This window comes from Pinus tabuliformis, chromosome 6, assembly GCF_031772625.1.
Source record: "Pinus tabuliformis cultivar Carrire ecotype Pingquan chromosome 6, CPIR1, whole genome shotgun sequence".
Lineage (NCBI taxonomy): Eukaryota > Viridiplantae > Streptophyta > Pinopsida > Pinales > Pinaceae > Pinus > Pinus tabuliformis.
The window spans coordinates 916,429,229-916,450,220 of NC_142292.1; the positions used below are offsets into that span (position 1 = coordinate 916,429,229).

At 38.6% G+C, this 20,992-nt stretch overlaps 1 protein-coding gene across 1 annotated transcript in view; it reads right to left on the bottom strand.

Annotated features, from left to right (window-relative positions):
• Positions 1–15,859, bottom strand: part of LOC149261929 (uncharacterized) — a 39,550-nt gene extending 23,691 nt beyond the window's left edge. Inside the window, exons 1-3 of the mRNA XM_089372350.1 lie at positions 15,312–15,859; positions 13,381–15,038; positions 12,534–12,598 (exon numbers count right to left, since the gene is read on the bottom strand). Of these exons, the coding sequence (XP_089228476.1) occupies positions 12,534–12,598; positions 13,381–15,038; positions 15,312–15,859 (2,271 nt within the window). The remainder of the gene's footprint in view (positions 1–12,533; positions 12,599–13,380; positions 15,039–15,311) is intronic.
• Between the last annotated feature and the right edge of the window lie 5,133 nt (positions 15,860–20,992).

The window sequence follows — 20,992 nt, forward strand, 5'->3', positions numbered from 1 at the left end:
AATATAGCTTTTCTCTTTGTATATTAAATCAATTTCTTACCTAATCAAGAAGGAAGAATAAGGCTGCATTATTTTGAAGCACATAGTCTTTCTTTTAAGAATGCATTCAATCATATCTATTGTGGGAGTAGTTCTCACTGGCAAGGAGAACTATCCTGAGGGTTCTCGGAAGTTAAAACACACCCTCATTTTCAATGAGTTGTGGAAAGGAGTGTGTGTTGGAGATAGAGACAAAGAGCTAGAATAGCCTACCTCAGACAAGGAGTTCGCCATTTGGGAAAAGAAGAACAGCAAGGCCTATGCATTGATTGCAGCATCAGTAAGTGAAGAGGTGAGTCACCATATTTCGCCATTTTCAAATGCTTTTGAAGCCTTACAAAAACTGAAAGAACTCTGTGACTCACACTCTGCACTTGAAGTTGTTCAACTCATGTTTAAACTCTTCACTCTTGAATTACAAAATAATGATCCTCTTGCTCTTGCATCCGAAGTAAAATCTATAATGCATGATATCAAAGCCACTAAGGTTGAATTGGATATTCCTCTTATCGCTTTTCTCAAGGCACCTTATCCTACTTACTCCAATTATCTTGAGTCATTGCAAGCAAATGGAAATCTCAAAGATATTACCTTTGACTCTCTTGTGAAAAAAATTATTGAAAGAGAGAAAGCTTTTGGAACGAAGACAGCCCCTGAATCTTCTGAAGAAGCTGTGTGCCTTGCTCATAAAGAAAAGAATCTTGCCCAAGATTCTTCCAGAGGAAGAGGTGGTCAAAGAGGAAGAGGAAGATATTTCAGAGGCAGGGGGGCAGACACTCTCAAGGAGAAAAGTCAGATTTGTACTGCATACGCCGCAAAAGAAATGGATCACATGATGCCTCCACATGCAAGTTACCTTGGAACAAAATTGAGCAGCAAAGAAACCAACCCAAAGGTAAAACTAATGACACAGACAAAGTTAAAGCACCTGAATCCGCTCATTATGTTGTGGCACAATGTAATATTGGAGTAAATGAAGACTTATTTAATGCTTCACTTGCTGCTTGGAAAAATGATTGGTTGCTTGATTCAGGAGCAACTTTCCACATGACCCATAGAAAATATTTTTTTGAAGAATTTAATGACAATGTTGATGGAGCAGTATACTTTGCAGACCAATCAAAACTCAAGCCATCAAGGCTTGGCACAATCAGGCTTAAATTGCCTGGTCTTCCAGACTTTCTTCTGCATCATGTTCTATATCTCCCACAGTTGAAGAGAAACTTGTTGTCCTTGGTCCACATCCGCCAGCAAGGTCACTCCATTCATATGTTTGATGGCAAGCTTGAGGTGAGAAAAGCATCTGACCACTCACTTGTCATGAGGGGGATAGAAGAAGAAAGGCTTCTCAAGCTGCAGGGTACCTCTGCTCATGCACAACATTTCTCATACAACTATCATTATGAAGAAGGTACACTTCCATCAAGTTTATTATGGCATGCTAGATTTGGACATTTGAACTATGACAGCCTCTGCTTGTTGAAGAAAAATGGTGTTACTGGTTTGCCTACAATTCCTAGGAAACTTAAGAAATGTGATGCTTGCATTCTAGGAAAGCATAGCAAATAGTCTTTTCATGATTCACATTCAAGAGCACATAGAAAACTTGAACTCATTCATTCAGATTTATGTGGTCCAATGCCTATTCCTTCTGCAAATGGAAATAAATATATGATGACATTTATTGATGACTACACCAGAATGTGTTGGGTTTATTTATTTAAGAACAAATTTGATGCTTTTCAAACATTCAAGAACTTTCATACATGGATTGAAAATGATGCATAATCTCATATTGGCTCTATTCGCACTGATAATGGAAAAGAATATACTTTAAATGACTTTGAAAACTATCTTCGCCAACATGGGATCAAACATCAAACAACTGTGCCTTATAATCCCCAACAGAACTGTGTAGGTGAAAGAATGAATAGGACAATCTTAAATATGGTGCGCTCCATGATGTTTTTCAAAAATGTAAAATTGATGTTTTGGGCTGATGCAGTTCTATGTGTTGTATATATAAAGAATAGATGTCCATCTAATGCTATCAGAAACAAGACTCCCTATGAAATGTGGTATGGCCACATTCCTTCGATAAAGCATCTTAGGGTCTTTGGTTCCACCTGTTATGCCTTGATACCAAAATTACATAGAAACAAACTTGGTGCAAGAAGTCATAAGTGTATCTTCCTGGGGTATTCAAACACCTCCAAAGCATACCGTCTCTATGATGAAGTCAATAAAAAGTTTGTTGTATCTAGAGATGTAATCTTTCTTGAAACATCCAAAACTGACAATGTTGTTGAGCGGCAACTTGATCACTTGGATAGATTCGCAAATGCAAAATCATTTCAAGAATTTGATAACCAAATTCCACATCTTGAAGGGGGGATTCCTATACTAGATCAACATGTGGAATCTTCTTCTGAAGCACTCTCTCCCCCGCATGAAACTCCAACAACGGATGATACTTTAAGTGATGTGATTGATAGAATTGGGAGACTCAATCTTGATTCAGTCCCAACTCAATCAATGGAGCAGCCTGGACCATCTAATAAAGGTCCCCCAAAGTGGCTGACAAAGACACTTGAAAGTGTTCATCCTAATGAGGTTGGAAAGACAGGAACTATAAATTCAAATCGACAAAATGGAGATGATGTAGATGACTCTGATTCACCTATTTATATGGATGTTTCTTATGATTGTGAATTGAATTTGTCTACAGATTTTGAACCAACTTCCTTCAAAGAAGCTGCTTCTCATGATGAATGGAAAGAAGTGATGCAAAAGGAGTATGATGCCCTGATAAAGAATGGCACTTGGAAGCTGGTTGATCCTCCATTAGGAACCAAACCAATTGGCTGCAAGTGGGTCTACAAGAACAAGTATAAAGCTGATGGCTCACTTGATAAGCACAAAGCGAGGCTTGTGGCAAAAGGTTTTGCACAGAAAGAAGGGGTCGATTATGAGGAGACTTTTGCCCCCACAGCAAAATGGGATACCATCCAGACACTCTTTGCCCTAGCAGCTCAGAATGGTTGGAAAGTCCATCAAATGGATGTAAAAACTGCTTTCTTGAATGGAGATCTAAAAGAGAATGTTTTTATGTCCCAGACTGAAGGATTTGTTGTGAAAGGACATGAACATAAAGTATGCAAACTTGTAAAATCCTTGTATGGCCTCAAACAAGCACCGCGAGCCTGGTATGAAAAACTAACTGAGCATATTCTGAAACTCAATTTCAAACATTATGATCTTGATGATGCAGCTTTATTTTTCAAGAAAGTTGGCAAAACAGTTGTATATCTTGTGGTATATGTAGCTGATCTTTTGATGACAGGGAACAATGAAAGCTACATTGCATCCATAAAGAAGGAATTGAGGAAAGGTCTTTAAATGAATAATTTGGGCTATGTTCATTACTATCTTGGTATTGAAGTAACTCAACATCCGAAGTCCATAGTCATTTCTCAAAATAAGTACGTTGGAGATCTGTTGAACAAGTTTGGCATGACAGAATGCAATCCTCTTACGACTCCAATGGAACAAAACATAAAGCTCACATCCATTGAAGGAAAAGAATTTGAGGATGCAACAAAGTATAGACAGCTTGTAGGAAGTCTCAACTACCTAACTACTACCAGACCAGACATTTCATTTTCTATTGGAATCCTCTCCAGGTTTATGCAAAAGCCTTGTGAGGGACATTGGTCTACTACAAAAAGAGTTCTAAGGTACTTAAAGGGAACTCAAGACTTTGGAATCAAGTATACACCGGTGGACGACTTCAGCTTGATTGGATACTCTGATTCAGACTTCGATGGAGACAAAGAAACTGGGGTATCTACTTCAGGTTATGCTATGAGTCTTGGATCAGGAGATATCTCCTAGAGATCACGCAAACAATCAATTCTAGCACATTCCACAATAGAGGTAGAATATGTGGCAGCGGCTGAGGCAACAAAAGAAATTGTGTGGTTCAGGAAAATTCTTGAAGATTTGCAAGTAAAACAAGTACAATCGACTCCACTCATGATTGACAATACCTCGGCAATAAAGTTGGCCAAGAACTCAAATTTCCATGATCGAACGAAGCACATCAATACTAAATATCATATGATTCGACATCATGTTGAGGCCAAAACAATCCATCTCCGCCATTGTTCCACTAATGAGCAAATTGCAAACATCTTCACCAAAGTGCTTGGAAGAGAAAATCTTGAAAGATTCAGAATGATGCTTGGACTCACCAACATCCCTTCAGATTAAGGGGGGTAATGTTGACACCTAATCATCAGGATTGGGTGAATAACTGAAATTGATGTAAATAAATAATAGAAAATATGAAGAGTCACTGGGAGATGAAATGAACAATCTCTCCCTCATGTATATAATAAAGACCAACCTGAATGAATATCATGAATTGTTTTGAGGAGTTACCTCCTGGCCTGACACATTACTTGCTATGAATCTAGAGTATAAGGGCACAAAGCATCAAAATTAATAGAGAATAACAATTCAGGAAGAAAGAATGAGGCTATGACTCATGTCACACAAGTAGCTCGGGCATTAGTTATGGGTGACAATGTTGTAGTATTTCAATAGAAATAGGGTGAAAAACTTATGTACGAATGGGAATTATTCAAACTTGAAAAGAAGACTTAAAAAACTTAAACAAAGGAAGATATTTTGTAAAATTAAATGCAAATTTCATGGTAAATGATACAACTTGATTATAGATAATGGTAGCATAGAAAATTTGGTCCACATAGGTAATAAATAAGATAAAACTAAAGTGAATCCCTCATCCCAATCCCTATCAGTTTTCATGGTTACAAAGGGGTTAACAAGCCACTATGGTAGAACAATACTTAGTTTCTAGATTAGCAATTTCATTGACTAATAACTATGTGATGTGGTGGATATGGATGCACATCATGTATTTCTTGGATGACCATGGTTTTTTTTTAAGAAGATGTTAGGTGATTATATAATACATGTGAACTCAATAAATAATTTTTATAGGAACAAAGGAAAGCAAGGTTCTATTTAGCTATGAAGACAAAGAAAGTACAAGAAGATGATGCAAAGAGTTATGTGCCAATGGAGATTCTGTTGAAAAGTGTGCAGCAAGAAATGCTTGTTGAGAATGCAACAAGATGATGGAGCTTAGTGGAAAGGAGTCGCCTTCACTAAGTGGGCCCGCACGGAAATCATGGCGCAAAGTCTATTTTTGGATCACAGCAGGAGTGATCAGAGTCTATTTTTAGACTGCTAGTCAAAAATAGAAAAGTCAAATATTATTGTTTCATAATAATATTTAGACTATAAACTTTATCTTATCCTCTTGGAGCACTTCAGTTTGAGCTACAGATGTAGCACATGCAGTTGATAGAAGGAAATACACTTTTCTTATGTTTTAGTTGAGTTGTTGCATGCATGACATCAGTTAGAACTCATGTGGTTGAGTTCTGTGGAGTTAGATGAGCAGTTAATGGAGTTGTGTTCAGTTTGACTTAGTTGAACTAGTTGTATTTAGTCTAACTGATCAATAGACTAAGTGATGAGTTGTGTGAATTAGTTATTAATTAATTCACTAATTATTAACTCATAATGCAACTGAAGAATACATCAGTTAACTCAGTGCATGTACAGTTCAATGGAGACAGGTGTTAGAGGTTGAGATTGCTATCAGTTGTGCATGAGATTGTGCACATGCATGGGATTGAGTTATGCCAATGATCTCTACGTAGTGTGGGCCAATACCAAGTGAAATATAGCTTGTGCTCACGTGATTTACAGTGTGGGTGACTTTCACAAGGTAAAAACGAGTTTGGATCAGCCATTCTCATTCAATCTCAGCAGGTATTGTGCAATGGAGGCAGGCAAGCAGCGGAGGAGATTTGGAGATCAGATCTGAGCTGTATTGTGTGTAACAGGTGGAGATAGTACTGAGTACTTGTGAGGAGTATTGTATTATGTTTGTTACATGTTCTCAATCAATATAATATACAGATAGTTGGGGTTTTTAGCGAGATGCTTTCCCCGGGAAATTCCTGTGTTGATATGTGTGATTGATGCTTCTACATGCACATGTTATTATTTCTGCTTCTGTAAATTGATGATCAACGTAGAGGAGGTTATGTATTATGCATGTTTTCCGCAATAGTGTATAATCGAGATAATATATGTTGAATATGTGTTTATTATTCAAAATTTCTACATGGTATCAGAGCAGTTGATCATCAAATCTACTATTCAAAAAGTGTTTACAATTTATTTCTTCAGGCAAAGTCTGTAATCGGGTCAGGTAGCCTCTAGATTCATCCTTCTTTTGGAAGGTGAGATATCCGGTGAATGCCCATAGAGTCGATCTCTGTACAAGAAATACTTTGTTCTCACGAATTCTAGATCAGAGGCGGTTGAGTTGTTGAGCTGGTGGAATTCGAATTTGTAGCAGTGTTTTCTTGGTGTCAAAGTTGAAATGTCTTTCAACGGATTGCAATTGGAGTATGCCCTTGAGGGCAGGTCGAACTATATTCCATGGAAGGACAGGATGGAGGCGGTGTTAGATGATAATGGGTTGAAGGATTTCATAGAGGCTGAGGTCCCAAAACCTACTGATGTTGCTGAAGTTGTGGTTTGGCAAAATAAGACAACAAAGTGTCGAAGGATTCTATTGGAGGGCATGAAGGATCACATTGTGTCCAACCTGCATGGAAAGGCTTCTCCATACTTGATGTGGAAAGCGTTGACAGATCTATTCCAAAGCAAGAGCGACCAGAGGAAGTTGGCGCTGAAGGATAAACTCAGAAACATTAGGTGTGAGAATGGAGACAGTATGCCCCAGTATCTCACAAAGTTCACCCAATGCTGGGATGAGCTGGGAAGTGTGGGGGTAACTGTTGAGGATGATGATATGGTGAGTCTAGCACTCCTTGGCCTTCCTAAGAGTTGGCATAGCTACCAGGACTCGGTGAATGGAAGGGAGAAATTGCCAGGATGGGAGAGACTTTGGTCGGATCTTGTGCAAGAGGAGATTAGACGGCGCACCAGAGACAGTTCTTCATCTATGCATGATGAGGAGAACTGTGCCTTAGCGAGTAAGGCGAAGACGGGGAAGGGGAAGGTTTCTCTTTTCGAATCCAGTTCTTCCAATGATGGGAAGAAGGTTGACAAGTCAAAGGTGAGATGCTTTCATTGTCATGAGTTGGGCCATTATGCTACTAATTGCCCAAAGAAGAAATCCAAGAAGGGATCTAGGGAAGGATCTGAAGGTGAGGCACTTGCTTCACAATTCGAGTTGGACTTCACACTCTTCGCATGCATGGTTTCATCCATGGTGGGAAGTGGTTGGTTTCTTGACAGTGGAGCTTCTTTCCACATGACTGGTGACAAAAGTTTGTTCAGTACTTTGGAGGAGAAATATCTCCAGATACTCATAGGGATGGGTAATGATGAGAAGTATAGTGTCTCAGGTGTAGGCACAGTTATTTTTCAGAGGGAGCATGGAGCTCGCTTTACCTTGACCGATGTCAAGTATGTACTAGGACTGAAGAGAAACTTGGTGTCGATCGCGATGCTGGAAGACAGAGGCTATGATGTAGTCTTTAGTAAGGGAAAGGTTTTCCTTAGACACATCATCACTAGACAGGTGAAGCAGATTGGTTCACGGGTCAAGAACCTGTATGCTCTTGAGGTTCAAGATGCATGCAAAGCCTTGAGCAACAAGGCAAATGATGGAGACTTGGTGGTTGAGAGGGAGTGTATATTACCTCTCAACATGTGGAGCCAGAAGAAGTCTCAGACAATTGTGGAGGAGCCACGATTGGTGCAACAGCTTCAAGAGGTTGTGGAGCAGCCACAACAAGGGAAGCTGAGAGGAGATCGAGTAGAGACATCTACTCATGTAGAGACCTCCAGTAGGGGGAAACTTCGAGCCAGGTGGGCAGAGGGATCGCATGCAGCCATCCTCCAGGTAGGAGGTGGGTTGATGTGGATTGATCGTCCCAAGGAGGAGGGGTAGGATCCTTGAGGTACCCAACCTCTTGGATGAGACCTTGCTATGGGAGCCCCGATGTGGAGTAGCAGGAATTGATTGAATGGGTAGAGACAGATGCGGATGGAGCGGCAGAGAGAGCGACAGTACAGAGAATCCCAGGATAGCGCATAGCATGCAGGCTGTGGCAATCCGAGAGGCACAAGTGTTTTGCACAGTGCTAGGTGGCACAGAGAGGTGTGCAATGGTGCGAGATGCATGGAGATGTTGCAGTAGTGCAGATGTCAGAGAGGGAGCACTTGTCAGCAACAGGTAGAGCTTCAGCATCAGAGTATGTTCCTAGCCCAACAGAGTGGTCAGTTGGGAGTGTTTTTGTTCCAAGTGTTGATGGAGCAAAGTGGATCGAGCAGATGTGTTGCATGCAGAACATTCTAGAGTTTCAGGATCGGGTTTGAGAGGAAGCCTTTCTTGTTGAGAGGGAGTGTTGAAAAGTGTGCAGCAAGAAATGCTTGTTGAGAATGCAACAAGATGATGGAGCTTAGTGGAAAGGAGTCGCCTTCACTAAGTGGGCCCGTAGGGAAATTATGGCGCAAAGTCTATTTTTGGATCACAGCAGGAGTGATCAGAGTCTATTTTTAGACTGCTAGTCAAAAATAGAAAAGTCAAATATTATTGTCTCATAATAATATTTAGACTATAAACTTTATCTTATCCTCTTGGAGCACTTCAGTTTGAGCTACAGATGTGGCACATGCAGCTGACAGAAGGAAATATGCTTTTCTTATGTGTTAGTTGAGTTGTTGCATGCATGACATCAGTTAGAACTCATGTGGTTGAGTTCTGTGGAGTTAGATGAGCAGTTAATGGAGTTGTGTTCAGTTTGACTTAGTTGAACTAGTTGTATTTAGTCTAACTGATCAATAGACTAAGTGATGAGTTGTGTGAATTAGTTATTAATTAATCCACTAATTATTAACCCATAATGCAACTGAAGAATACATCAGTTAACTCAGTGCATGTACAGTTCAGTGGAGACAGGTGTTAGAGGTTGAGATTGCTATCAGTTGTGCATGAGATTGTGCACATGCATGGGATTGAGTTATGCCAATGATCTCTGCGTAGTGTGGGCCAATACCAAGTGAAATATAGCTTGTGCTCACGTGATTTACAGTGTGGGTGACTTTCACAAGGTAAAAACGAGTTTGGATCAGCCATTCTCATTCAATCTCAACAGGTATTGTGCAGTGGAGGTAGGCAAGCAGCGGAGGAGATTTGGAGATCAGATCTGAGCTGTATTGTGTGTAACAGGTGGAGATAGTACTGAGTACTTGTGAGGATTATTGTACTATGTTTGTTATATGTTCTCAATCAATATAATATACAGATAGTTGGGGTTTTTAGCGAGATGCTTTCCACGAGAAAATACTGTGTTGATATGTGCGATTGATGCTTCTATGTGCACATGTTATTGTTTCTGCTTCTGTAAATTGATGATAAACGTAGAGGAGGTTATGTATTATGCATGTTTTCCTCAATAGTGTATAATCGAGATAATCTTTGTTGAATATGTGTTTATTATTCAAAATTTCTACAGATTCAACAATTGTTGAATGATTTTGTAGATGTTGTTGTCAGTGACATGCCAATGTGAATGCCTCCCATGAAAGTGATTTGGTTCTAGGATAAATTCTACCTAATAAGGCATGTTATTGAATGATTCCTTGAGGAAGAAGTAATTAGGCAGGTGCAAGAATTACATGATACAGGGTTGATTTGAGAACGTTTAAGGAGAGTGGTGAATGTAGAACGTGAATTGATTCAAGAGATATTAACAAGGATACTAGTAATTATCAATTTCCTTTACTAAGGATATAAAACTTCATGAATTTCTTGAGTGGGGAAAAGTACTTTCAAGGATAAATTTGAAGAGTGGGTAACATCATATTCGGATAAAGTAAGGTGATAAATGGAAGACACATTCAAGAAGAAGCATGGAAATTTGAATGGTTGGTTATTCCACATGGATTATCCTATGCACCTAGAACCTTTGTTAGATTGATGGACCATATCTTAAAACCATTTACACTAATTTTTATCATCATGTATACTGATAAAGATATGACTTTAGAAAATCCAAGGAAGAGCACTTGGGGCATGTGAAGCAAGTGTTGGAAAGGCTAAAAAAGGAGAAGCTACAAATTAAATTGAAGTATGCATTCTTGTAAGAAGAGTTGGTTTACTTATATTTTGTAGTTTCCAAGGAGGGGTTGAAGATGGATTTGGAAAAGGTGAAGGCCATTTTGGATTGTCCAATCGATAGAGGTAGATTTGACATAAGGAATTTCTATAGTTTCAAAATTTTCTATTTAAAGCTTATCAAAACTTTAGCGTGATTTATGCACTACTTGTTGAGTGTATGAAGAAGGGATCTTTCTAGTGGACAACAACAGTCATCAAAGTCCTTTGAAACTTTGAAGAAGAAGGTTTTCAAATAACCATTGTTATCACTTTCATATTTTAGTGAGGTATTTCAAGTGGACTATGATGCAAGTGGTTCAGTGATTGGAGTGGTTTTGGTTCAAGATTCTAAGACATCAACATTATCTTTAGTAATATTAAGATATTATAACTTGATGTTATTCATCCCCAACATATTACAACTCCATATGAGTTTGCCTCACACGAATACATACCGGTCTCTGAGCTTGTCATGAATTGAATAAATGTCATTTTATGTTCTTGTTTGTCACCACAATGGTAGACTTATATATTCGTGTGTACCCATATTATATATAGCTCATACTGTAATCCCCCATCTCATACTCTATGGTTTTCAAGCACCAATTAGTATAATAATGAGAGTTTCATCTGAAGTTGTTCACCATTCTCACTATTTGGTGTTCATCGTAAGAAATAAAGGGGGTATTAGTTAACTCTGCAATGACGTTGAAGCATTTGATTATAATGGAACTTAGAATGGTGAATTCTCTCATGATTTTGGTATTGTTACGACTTACATTGGTTGCAAACGATCTGCGGGTAGGATTCTACAATGCCATATGTTTGTAAGAAGAATCAATCATGCGAGGTATAATCACAAGTCACTTCACTACAAACAAATCCCTTCTTGTTGCTCTCCTTGACATGCATATTCATGATTGTTTTGTACAGAAAAGATTATAATTCTCTAGTTTTATTTAAATTGAAGATGTATAAATTCAATGGCTTTGTTGACGCGTGGAATTGATATGTCATGTTGAAGGGTTGTGATGCATCAATTCTAATTGACAAGAAGTAAGGCCCAACTAGACTCTGAGAGAATTTGAGATAATCGATGAAGCAAAAGCCAAGATCAAAAGCTACTAGAGACACCATATTCTTGGTATTTTATAGGAACATAAAATTTGATAGTTTTGAACCTTATTTCAATTTTAGTTTGATAATTGAAATAAAATGTTCATGTTATATTTAAATCATGTTGATTATGCTTTTATACATCTTTATCTAAATTTTAAAATTAATATATAGCATAAATTGGGTTTAATTTTTCATTTCATGTGCCAAATATTAGAAGTATTCATATTCATTATTTAAATATATTTTTTTCAAATATTTGTAAGTGTTTATACACATTAAATTTATTTAAATATGATTTTAAATAAATTTACACTAATTATAATAAAAATATTTAATCGAGAGTAATTCATTTTAATTAATTTCTATTTATTATTCATTTAAAAAATAAAAAATAAAAAATATTATATTAAATAAATAAATAGATTAAAAAATTAATTAACTAATATTTTAAATTAAAATAAAATAAATTAGAGATTAAATTGGTTTTATATATCAAGTAATTAGTCCCTGCGAAAATAAAACACTGATAATGCATATTTGATTTCTTTAATTGTATTTGATTTTCCTATTTGCATTCCTTTTTTTTTCAGAGAGAAAAATCATAATAGTTATATTAAGAAAATATAGAGTTCAAAATACATGATCAAAATCTATGTGAAACAGCAGGAAGACATGCCGCTGTTTCATTGTGAGACTGTTGAGGCAGCATATTACATGTTATCACTGATTTTAATGTGTAAACCCAGCGAAAATCACTGAGCCCCGAATTGTGCAAGAAGGCGCAGCATATAGGCCTGAGGAAAAACCGTGAAACAAACACACAGTAGCGCTTCAAGAGAGAAGCAGACCTTCCAAAAAAGGTTGAGAAGGATAGGAATATAAGCCTCCACATTTAGGGAAAGATCAAGATCGCCATAATAGTATATTAAGCAGTGGGAGCTGATACAGGAGACCAATAACTGAAAGAACACCAACATTGTAGAGTAGATGGTCCAATATGCTGGATTAGAAAAAACAGAGTTGGATTGGAGATTAATCTGCGGGAGGCAGATAGCCCGTGATTTGGATCAGGATAGAATCAAGGGGCATTCTGGAATTCTGGAAAATCCATTCATTTCTCCATTTCCAAAGATACCAGCAGGTGAGGATAAACAATGAGCGCCAGGAGGGATTCTGAAAGCTCCACCAATTGAAGGCTTCCTGTACAGATGAAAAAACTTGATGAGAAAAACCATATATCAAAGATAATTCATACCAGATTGTTGAAGATGAGGCACAATTGAAGAACATGTGTGCATTGGATTCAGCATCCGAAAGGCACATTTGACATCTGCCTGGACCCTGCCATCCCTTTCTTTGGAGAACCTGCCAGGTGAGATTCCTGTCCGAGAAGAGGAGCCATGAGAAGAGAATCATCTTAAGTGGACAGGAAGCTTTCCACAATTTGAGGGGGAAGATGGGAGAGGAGGGTGACTGTCCAGATAAGAATGCAGCATAAAGATGTCTGACACTGATAGATTGTGATGAGTTCTAAAGCGACCAGATGAGTTCATCCTTGGTTCCCGATTGAGAGAAACCTTTGCTGGAGAAACCATTGATAGCCGATGACCATAAGGGACGAAGAGAGTGGGGCAGAGATAAATCAGCCGCATCCTTCCACACAGGGGACTGAGATGACCAAGTTTTTATTAATTTGTCCCATGTGAAAAAGCCCCTTTGGAAGAAGAAAGATAGCAATGCAGGGGGAATCATCGATTCCAGATTGAACACAGTAGAATCCATGCCAATAAAAATGCTAGATCCCGTGAACAATTTCCATCTTAAATTCATCAAGAAGAGAGACTGGATCTTTCTAAAACTTTGCCAAATGGGGGAGCCTCTTCTAATGCCCATAGTGCGTCTTCTATACCAAAAAACCATGCTTTTTCCTTTGAGGTATTTCTGATTTATGATAGTGCTCCATTGACATTTCCCATATATACCTCTGATGAGAGATTTGCATAGTAAAGCTTTTCCGAAAGTCGGCATGTGCAGAAGGCCCCAACCGCCCAGAACCTTCGGCCTTGTGATGGAATCCAACTTTATGAGATGGATCTTTGACTGATAAGATCTGCCACCCCATAAAAAGGTGGCCGCCAGAGAAGCCATTTTACTTGTAATAGATGCAGGAAGAAGGAAGAGGTGGCCCCAATATACCGCCAGTTGAGAAAGAACAGACCGGACCAATATATATCTGCCCGCCAGGGATAAAAAACGCATCTCCCAGCATGAGATTTTCTTGTAAAAGCGCTCGATTAGCCACTGCCAATCCCTTGCGTGATAAACTTTTGCTTTTAAGTGGAAGCCAAGATATTTAAACCCATCCTTAATCAATGCAAGTTTTATGCCAAAACGAGCAGCGATCCATTGTGCTATGTCCGGATTTGTTCCATTATGGAACAGTGTGGATTTGTCTTTATTAATAGAGAGGCCCGATGCGGAGTGAAATTTCTGGAAAATCACATATAAACAAATCCATGAAGATTTACATAGCATCGCGAAAAGGAGAATGTCATCTACAAAGAGGTTATGAGAGAGGGAAATGTCCTTGCAGATCTTGATCGGCCTGCATCTCCCTTCTGCAACAGCCAGATTGATCTGTGAGCTGAGGGAATTCATCACGAGAATAAAAAGAAGTGGTGATAGAGGACAGCCTTGGCGAAGGCCCCTCTCCGCTGGAAAGAAAGAAGATGGTATGCCATTTATGAGAACTGAGTAATTGACGTTTTCAACACACGCCATAATCCATCGAATTCCCTGAGCACTTAATCCAATTTTTGCAAGAAGGATTCGAAGGAAGCCCCAGTCTACGCAATCGTAGGCTTTTTTGAGATCTATCTTCAGGACTGCGGCATCTATATTGTTTGATGTAATTGAGAATAGGCATTCCTGCGTCATAGCAACAGCGTCCAGAATAAGCCTATCTTTTAAAAAGGCATGCTGCTCCTTTGTTATGAAGGAATTAAGAACCACCTTCAGCCTTTCGGCAATAATCTTAGATATGATTTTAAATAGAGTATTGCAAAGGGCTATCGGCCTGTAATCAAAGAACGATTCCGATTTGTCCTTCTTGGGAATAAGTGCTATAAAGGTGGCGGATAGCGCACTGTTTATGTTCCCAAACATGCGAAAGGCATCCACCATGCCTAGCAAATCTTTTTTGAACAGATCATAGAAATGACAAAAAAACTCGATCGGCCAACCATCAGGGCCTGGGCTTTTGTCCCTTTTGAACTTTTTAATGGTGTCGAGAAGTTCCTCCTCCATAATAGGCTTAAAGAATTGATCATTTGCGCTCTCGTCAAACATTACAGGCAACTGTTCCACAGCCCATAATGAGTCATATGCATTGCTATCCTGCCTTTTATAAAGATTTTGAAAGAATCTGGTAGCTTCTGCCGAGATATCCTGTTGAGTGAGGAAAAAACCCCCCTTGCCATCCTCAATCTTCCAAATGGAGTTTTTGGCCCGACGAGCATTAGCGAAATTGTGAAAAAATTTAGTATTTCGATCACCCTCCCTGAGCCATGTCGCTCTGCTTTTAAGCCTCCATAATGCTTCCTCCTTTTGCAACAACTCGATTTTCTTTTTTTCCAGGGATCTGATGAGGGTTTTTTGATCAAAAGATAGAACATTATATTGGGCCGAATTAGAGAGATAACTTATTTCTTTTTTGATGTCAGATAGCTCCTGTTTGTCCAATCTCCTCTTCTTGATCTACCAATCCTTTGCTGCTTTCCTGAGCAATTGAATTTTTTCCCGGAAAGTAAGAAAAAAAGCCTCTTCAGAAAGATGGATATCCCTCCAAGAGTTTGCAATAAGTACATTGAAAGATTCATCCTCAAGATGGGATCTGTTAAATTTGAAAGGGTACCCCAACTTGCAATTCATGTTCTCCCACGTGAGGAAGATGGGCCTGTGATCCAAGGAGAGCTCCAATCTCGTTCTAGCAACAGGCATCCCCCAGCTTTCGATTATGCTGACATTAATAATAAAGCGATCTATTCTTTTAGCAATGTATGCTGAGCCCGTCCTGCCATTTTCCCAAGTTGGTACCAATTTTTCAGGAATTATATCTACTAAATTTCTATTTAGAAGTTCCTGACGCATTTGATCAACCATGCGGTCCTGTTTTCTACAACTGCCCCAACATTCCGCAGCGTGGAGAGTCAGGTTTAGATCACCCGCTATTAATAAAGATTTTATATCTAGTATTTCAGATTCAAGCAGCTTGTCCCAGAAAAGAGATCTGTCCCTATAGGGCACATAAATATTCAAGATGTTGATAATCTGAGGCCTTCCTCTGATAGAAGCTGAGATGAGGATCCCAGCACAACATTTGAAAGCCTTTGCTCTGACCGAGGCTGGGTTCCATAATACTACCAAACCACCAGACATTCCTTCCGCTTCTGTAGCAACCATATACCAACTGGGGAACATTCTTCTGAAGAAAGCCAGAGAGACCGAACTTGTATGCATTGTTTCCTATATAAAAATGATGAGGGGATGAGCAGAAGCAAAAGTCTCTTTTAGCGCCAGGAATTTAGGGGCGGCACCCAATCCCCTAATATTAAAAGATACTAAGAAAGTCATTTGGAGGCTTGTCCAGCCTGACATGCTCTAAGAGGCTGCGAAGCAGTAGGTTCCATGATTGGGACTTCCACAAGAGACAAATTTGTAACCCCCAAGTCAGAAGCAATAGTTCTGCCTCGAAAGTGACGGCTTTCTCCTTTTTTCTTTTTTCTGGCAGTGATATTTTTGGCAGAATTGGGACTAATGGATGGGAAGGACGGCTTATGTATAGTCAGAGGTTCGAGCACCGATGGATTCCGCTGAAGGAGGAGTTCGATATCGCTATCAAAACTATTAACAGGGGATTGTGATGGAGAGTTTAAAGGGGTAGGGGTTATCATAGGTTCCTTACCCTTTTGCATGGCAGGAGCCGGCCCATTTGAAGATGGTGAGGAGGAGGAAATATGAATCGGATGTGACCCCACCACAAAATCTGCTTGATTCTTTATCTGAGGAGAAGGTACAGGGTCCTCGTCTTGTGGTTCAGGGATGGGGGGACAGTGAAAGTCCGCTAATTTTGGAGACTCAGATTGAAAATGAGAATTGAGCTGGGAGGAGTGAAGGTCAGTGGATTGAAAGGAGAATAGATTTTCAGAGTCATTAACATCTTCAGAATCTGGCCCCGAACTTCTTTTCTTTTCAGAGGGATGCATGTTTGTCCTATGTTTGGATCGGAGCCTGCAATTCCTGATGAGGTGACCCGTTCGATGACAAAAAGAGCATTGAAAAGGGATGCCCCAGAAGTCAAGCCTTTGACAAATTTTAAAACCTTCCCATAAAATCTCTATCTGATCAGGATAGCCTCCCTTATAAGGCTTCTCAATAAGAATCCACGCGATTCTTTTTTCCTTTTCTCCCCTGACCCATGGGTCAACATATATGAATTTGCCGACAGCGTCTCCTATCATGGTGAGAGTTTCAGTCGTCCATAATTCTAAGGGCAGGTTTGGGAGCTTAACCCAAATCATGCTATGTGATGGAGTGTTCTTGAGAGGGTCGAAGCCCATGAACCATCTTGACAGTGAGAGAAAACTTCGGCCGAAAACCCAAGGTCTATTCAGAATCAGCTCTAAATCAGAAGCCTTCTGAAAGTGGAAAGAAAGCCAGTCTTTCATGAGCCGAGAGATTATTGGAGTATAGCCAATGAGAGGGGACCACGAAGCTGTTATCCATTTCCTCATGCTTTCCTCATTCATTTCTGGAAAATACCATTTCCCAACCAAAGCGTGCTTTTGGAGACTGTCAATCCTTTGAGACAAAGAAGAGCAGGTCACAGAGACAGCTTTAGGAGGGGGAATGGTTTTAACTGGATCTCTAGGTTTGTGAGGGTGCCGACCGTGGACATAACCTTTACTTTTAGAAGAGGTGAGCCCTGACTTAGAGTCATGAATCAGTTTGGGAGAGAGCATTTCATTCATCGTGGCATGCTAGATAAGATCCTGGGTGGCATCGTCACGTGCAACTTCTGCTTCGATTGCAGCTCTAAATAGAGCCCGCGTGGCGGGAGAGTCACTGTCTTCTAACATTCTAGTCAGAAGAGACAGTTCAAGAACAGGAAGCCCGAGTACCTCAAACAGTACTTGTTAAATCTCTACAATAGATCCGGCAGAAAGGATTACCTGGAGACGTACAGAGAAATAATTCTCTCGGAAGATTATGTCAGGATCTAAGGACAAATACCAAGATATAGAAATTAAGGAGGAGACCAGGATGATATCTGAATTCTGGAAGAGGAAGGTCAAGGAAGGTAGGGAATTAAAGCGAAGACTCTGGAGAGACCAAACCCATCCGTCAATATGTCAACAACTAGGGAGAAAGATGACGAAAGCGTCAGGAGAATTGAATACCATCTGAGATGGTTCAGAGAAATCAATTAAGAAACCTCATGACCCGCCGGAAAAAGATTTGAATTCTTGATTCCGATGAAAGAAATTCACCGGAAAGACTATGGCCTCTGAGGTAGGATTCGATGCTGTGATGCCCCCAGCTAAAAACCTGTAACTACAGACAGGGATACCTATGCTACTAGCTGACTGTTGCAGTCAAAACAATAGCAATAAACATGAATAATGCACCACCATCTCCCAATACGAAAACGAAGGTCTGAGCAGGGGCTGTAGATGTAGAAAGAAGCTTTTAATCTATTCAGAAGGGATTTCAACATGGTTATCAGATAAAACAAAAATTGAAACCTCTGACTACCTAAACAAAGGAGCCTATGCTACCCAGGCATTATCTCCAAGAGCATAAACGAAAATACTGTTATGCATAAGCTACCATGAGAAGATACGAGAAGTTAGCTAGAACCTGTTTCACTTTTCTTACACGACTGAAATATGTAAAACAATTCCAGAACAGAAGAAAGATTAAGCTGACCTGCATGGAGAGGCCGTGGGCGCGCCAAGGACTAGAGAGCCAAGTCGAAGAAAAAAGACCAGGAGACCGAGCAATCCTCAGATGGCTGAAAAGAGAGGTGAGAAGAGATGTTGGGAGAGCGGAAAAACCCACGGCCCAAATGGCCAGAGGAGGAAAAACGAAGAAGATAGCAAAAGCGGGGATATATAGCAGAGGTCCTCGAGTCAGGAGTTAGGAGCTTGCATGGATGGAAGGAGGAGTTAGTAACACGTACCCCCACGTTCCAGAGCTTCATGCATGGAAGATGCATGCGTCGAGAGAAAGCGATCATCCCATGGCGAAAGAGGATTGGTCATTACAGTGATTGGAGGGGAAAAGAGGCGTCCAACAGCTGTTTGACTGTAATCGGCTTCCCTGTCCAAACGCGCACCTGCTCCCCCGGCCAAAAGTGATCTCGCTTTTGCATTTACTTCGTCTAGGCCAAAACATCACCTCCTTAAACTATTCAATTTGCATTCCACCACTAATGAGAAAGACACATAATGAGCAAATGAATGAAAACGTTATTTATTAAGAACCCTCTTTTATTAAAATCACAAAAGTGGATTCTACCTAGTTCTCATAGTATTATATGGAGAAAAATGAGTAATAGTTAGTGCTTGATTTGTTGTAGCTTTTCTCAGAGTATAAAAAACCCAAGAATAACCTATGTTACGACTGATTTCCATGTTTTTCATAATGATTGCTGCTTTAGTATATTTTCATCGAAAAAAAAAATCTATTTGTTTTGTTTTGTAAAAGCAGAAAGCATATGTACGATAGTTCAATTGGGAAAGAAGTTGTTATCAATTCTTGAAGCTAATATTTTTTTCCAATTATTTTATAGAATAATAATTTATATTTGGATTTGTTGCAGAATTTCTTAGAGAATGTTTGAAATTGAAGAAGAATTGATGTTGTGAATTTTTTTGAATTTTTGAATTATTGTCAAGTTTATTATAGTAGTTACATTTATTATTCAATTCTTGTACATAATTTTGGAGTTCCAATTCACTACTTGAGCAATGAAAGAATTTCAACAAACCAAGTTTTTAATCAATTAATTTATCCACTTCACATCTCAATTCCTTAGCTCCTGCCAAAGCAAGATTATAGGATTCAATTTTTCTATTAATCAATTCTTATAGAAGTTGTTATCAATTCTTCTTTTCTATTAAAGAAGTTCTTATCAATTCTTCAAGCTAATATTCTTTTCCAATTATTTCATAGAATAATAACTTGTATTTGGATTTGTTGTAGAATTTCTTATACAATGTCTAAAATTGAAGAATAACTTATGTTGTGAACTCTCTTGAATTATTGTCAAATTCATCATAGTAGTTGCATTTATTATTCAATTCTTGTACATAATTTTGGAGTTCCAATACAGTACTTGAGCAATGAAAGAATTTCAACAAACCAATTTTTTAATCAATTAATTTATCCACTTCACATCTCAATTCCTTAGTTCTTGCCAAAGCAAGATTATAGGATTCATTTTTTCTATTAATCACTATTAATTTAAAATTAACACATGTAGATTATAATTCTTTATGAATGAAAAGGACTATGCAACACTTTTTTTCAATTAATATTATTAATATTAATCAATGTTCACTTTTTCATTTATATTAGAAAAACCACTTTTATTTATTTTTAGATTGAATCCCTTTGAGATACACCTTTTTAAGTCAAAATATTATATTTTTTGATATTATAGATATTTACTTTTTCTTTGCATTTTAAAAGCCACTTTTATTTTTTAAGGTGTTAAAACCCCTTTCGATACACCTTTTCAGTTAAAAGTACCTTGTTTTTAATGTTGTAAAATTCTAGACTCCATGTTGTTTAAAAGTGACGAGAAAAGGTGTGTGGGGAAATTGTGTCCCTTATTCTGCACAGAAAAGGTGTGCAGGGAAATTGTGTCCCTTACTCCGCACAGAAAAGGTGTGTGGGGAAATTGTGTCCCTTACTCCGCACAAGGATTCCTCACACACTTTCTCTAATATAATTCTTCATTCAACTTTTTCATATTATGTTGAAACCAAACATTTGAAATGAATGTTTATCCCCCTCTCTATTTTTTTATTACCACTTCTGGTTGGATTTGAACCCCTAAACCAATTCAACCAATTAGGAACACAACTAGAGAGATAGGCCAAATACATATCTTCATGTTAATTTATAGATATCGTGACTCACTCATGTCTTTTCAGTGAATTACTAATGCTACTCTCAACGTGTGATGTGAGTACACAATGCTTGGCATTTGACTTTTGTTTTTATGCGGCTTGATTTATGACTAGAATGATAATTAGAGAGTGGACTTCTTCTTATGAGATAGCCGATAACCAAAATGGTGGGTAAAAGAGCATCCCATTTATCTACACTGGTTTTTTTTTTTTTTGGAAAAGCACCTTCTCACACATGGAACTAGGATCTGGCTTCTCATTTAGATTACATAACTTATGAATTCAATATATGCAATTTCATTTGACTAGCATAATTTTCACCACAAAATTCATGATTTAATCCTTTCTAATTAATTTTACTTAGAAATGCAAATCGATTATGCTAGAGGGCAACAGG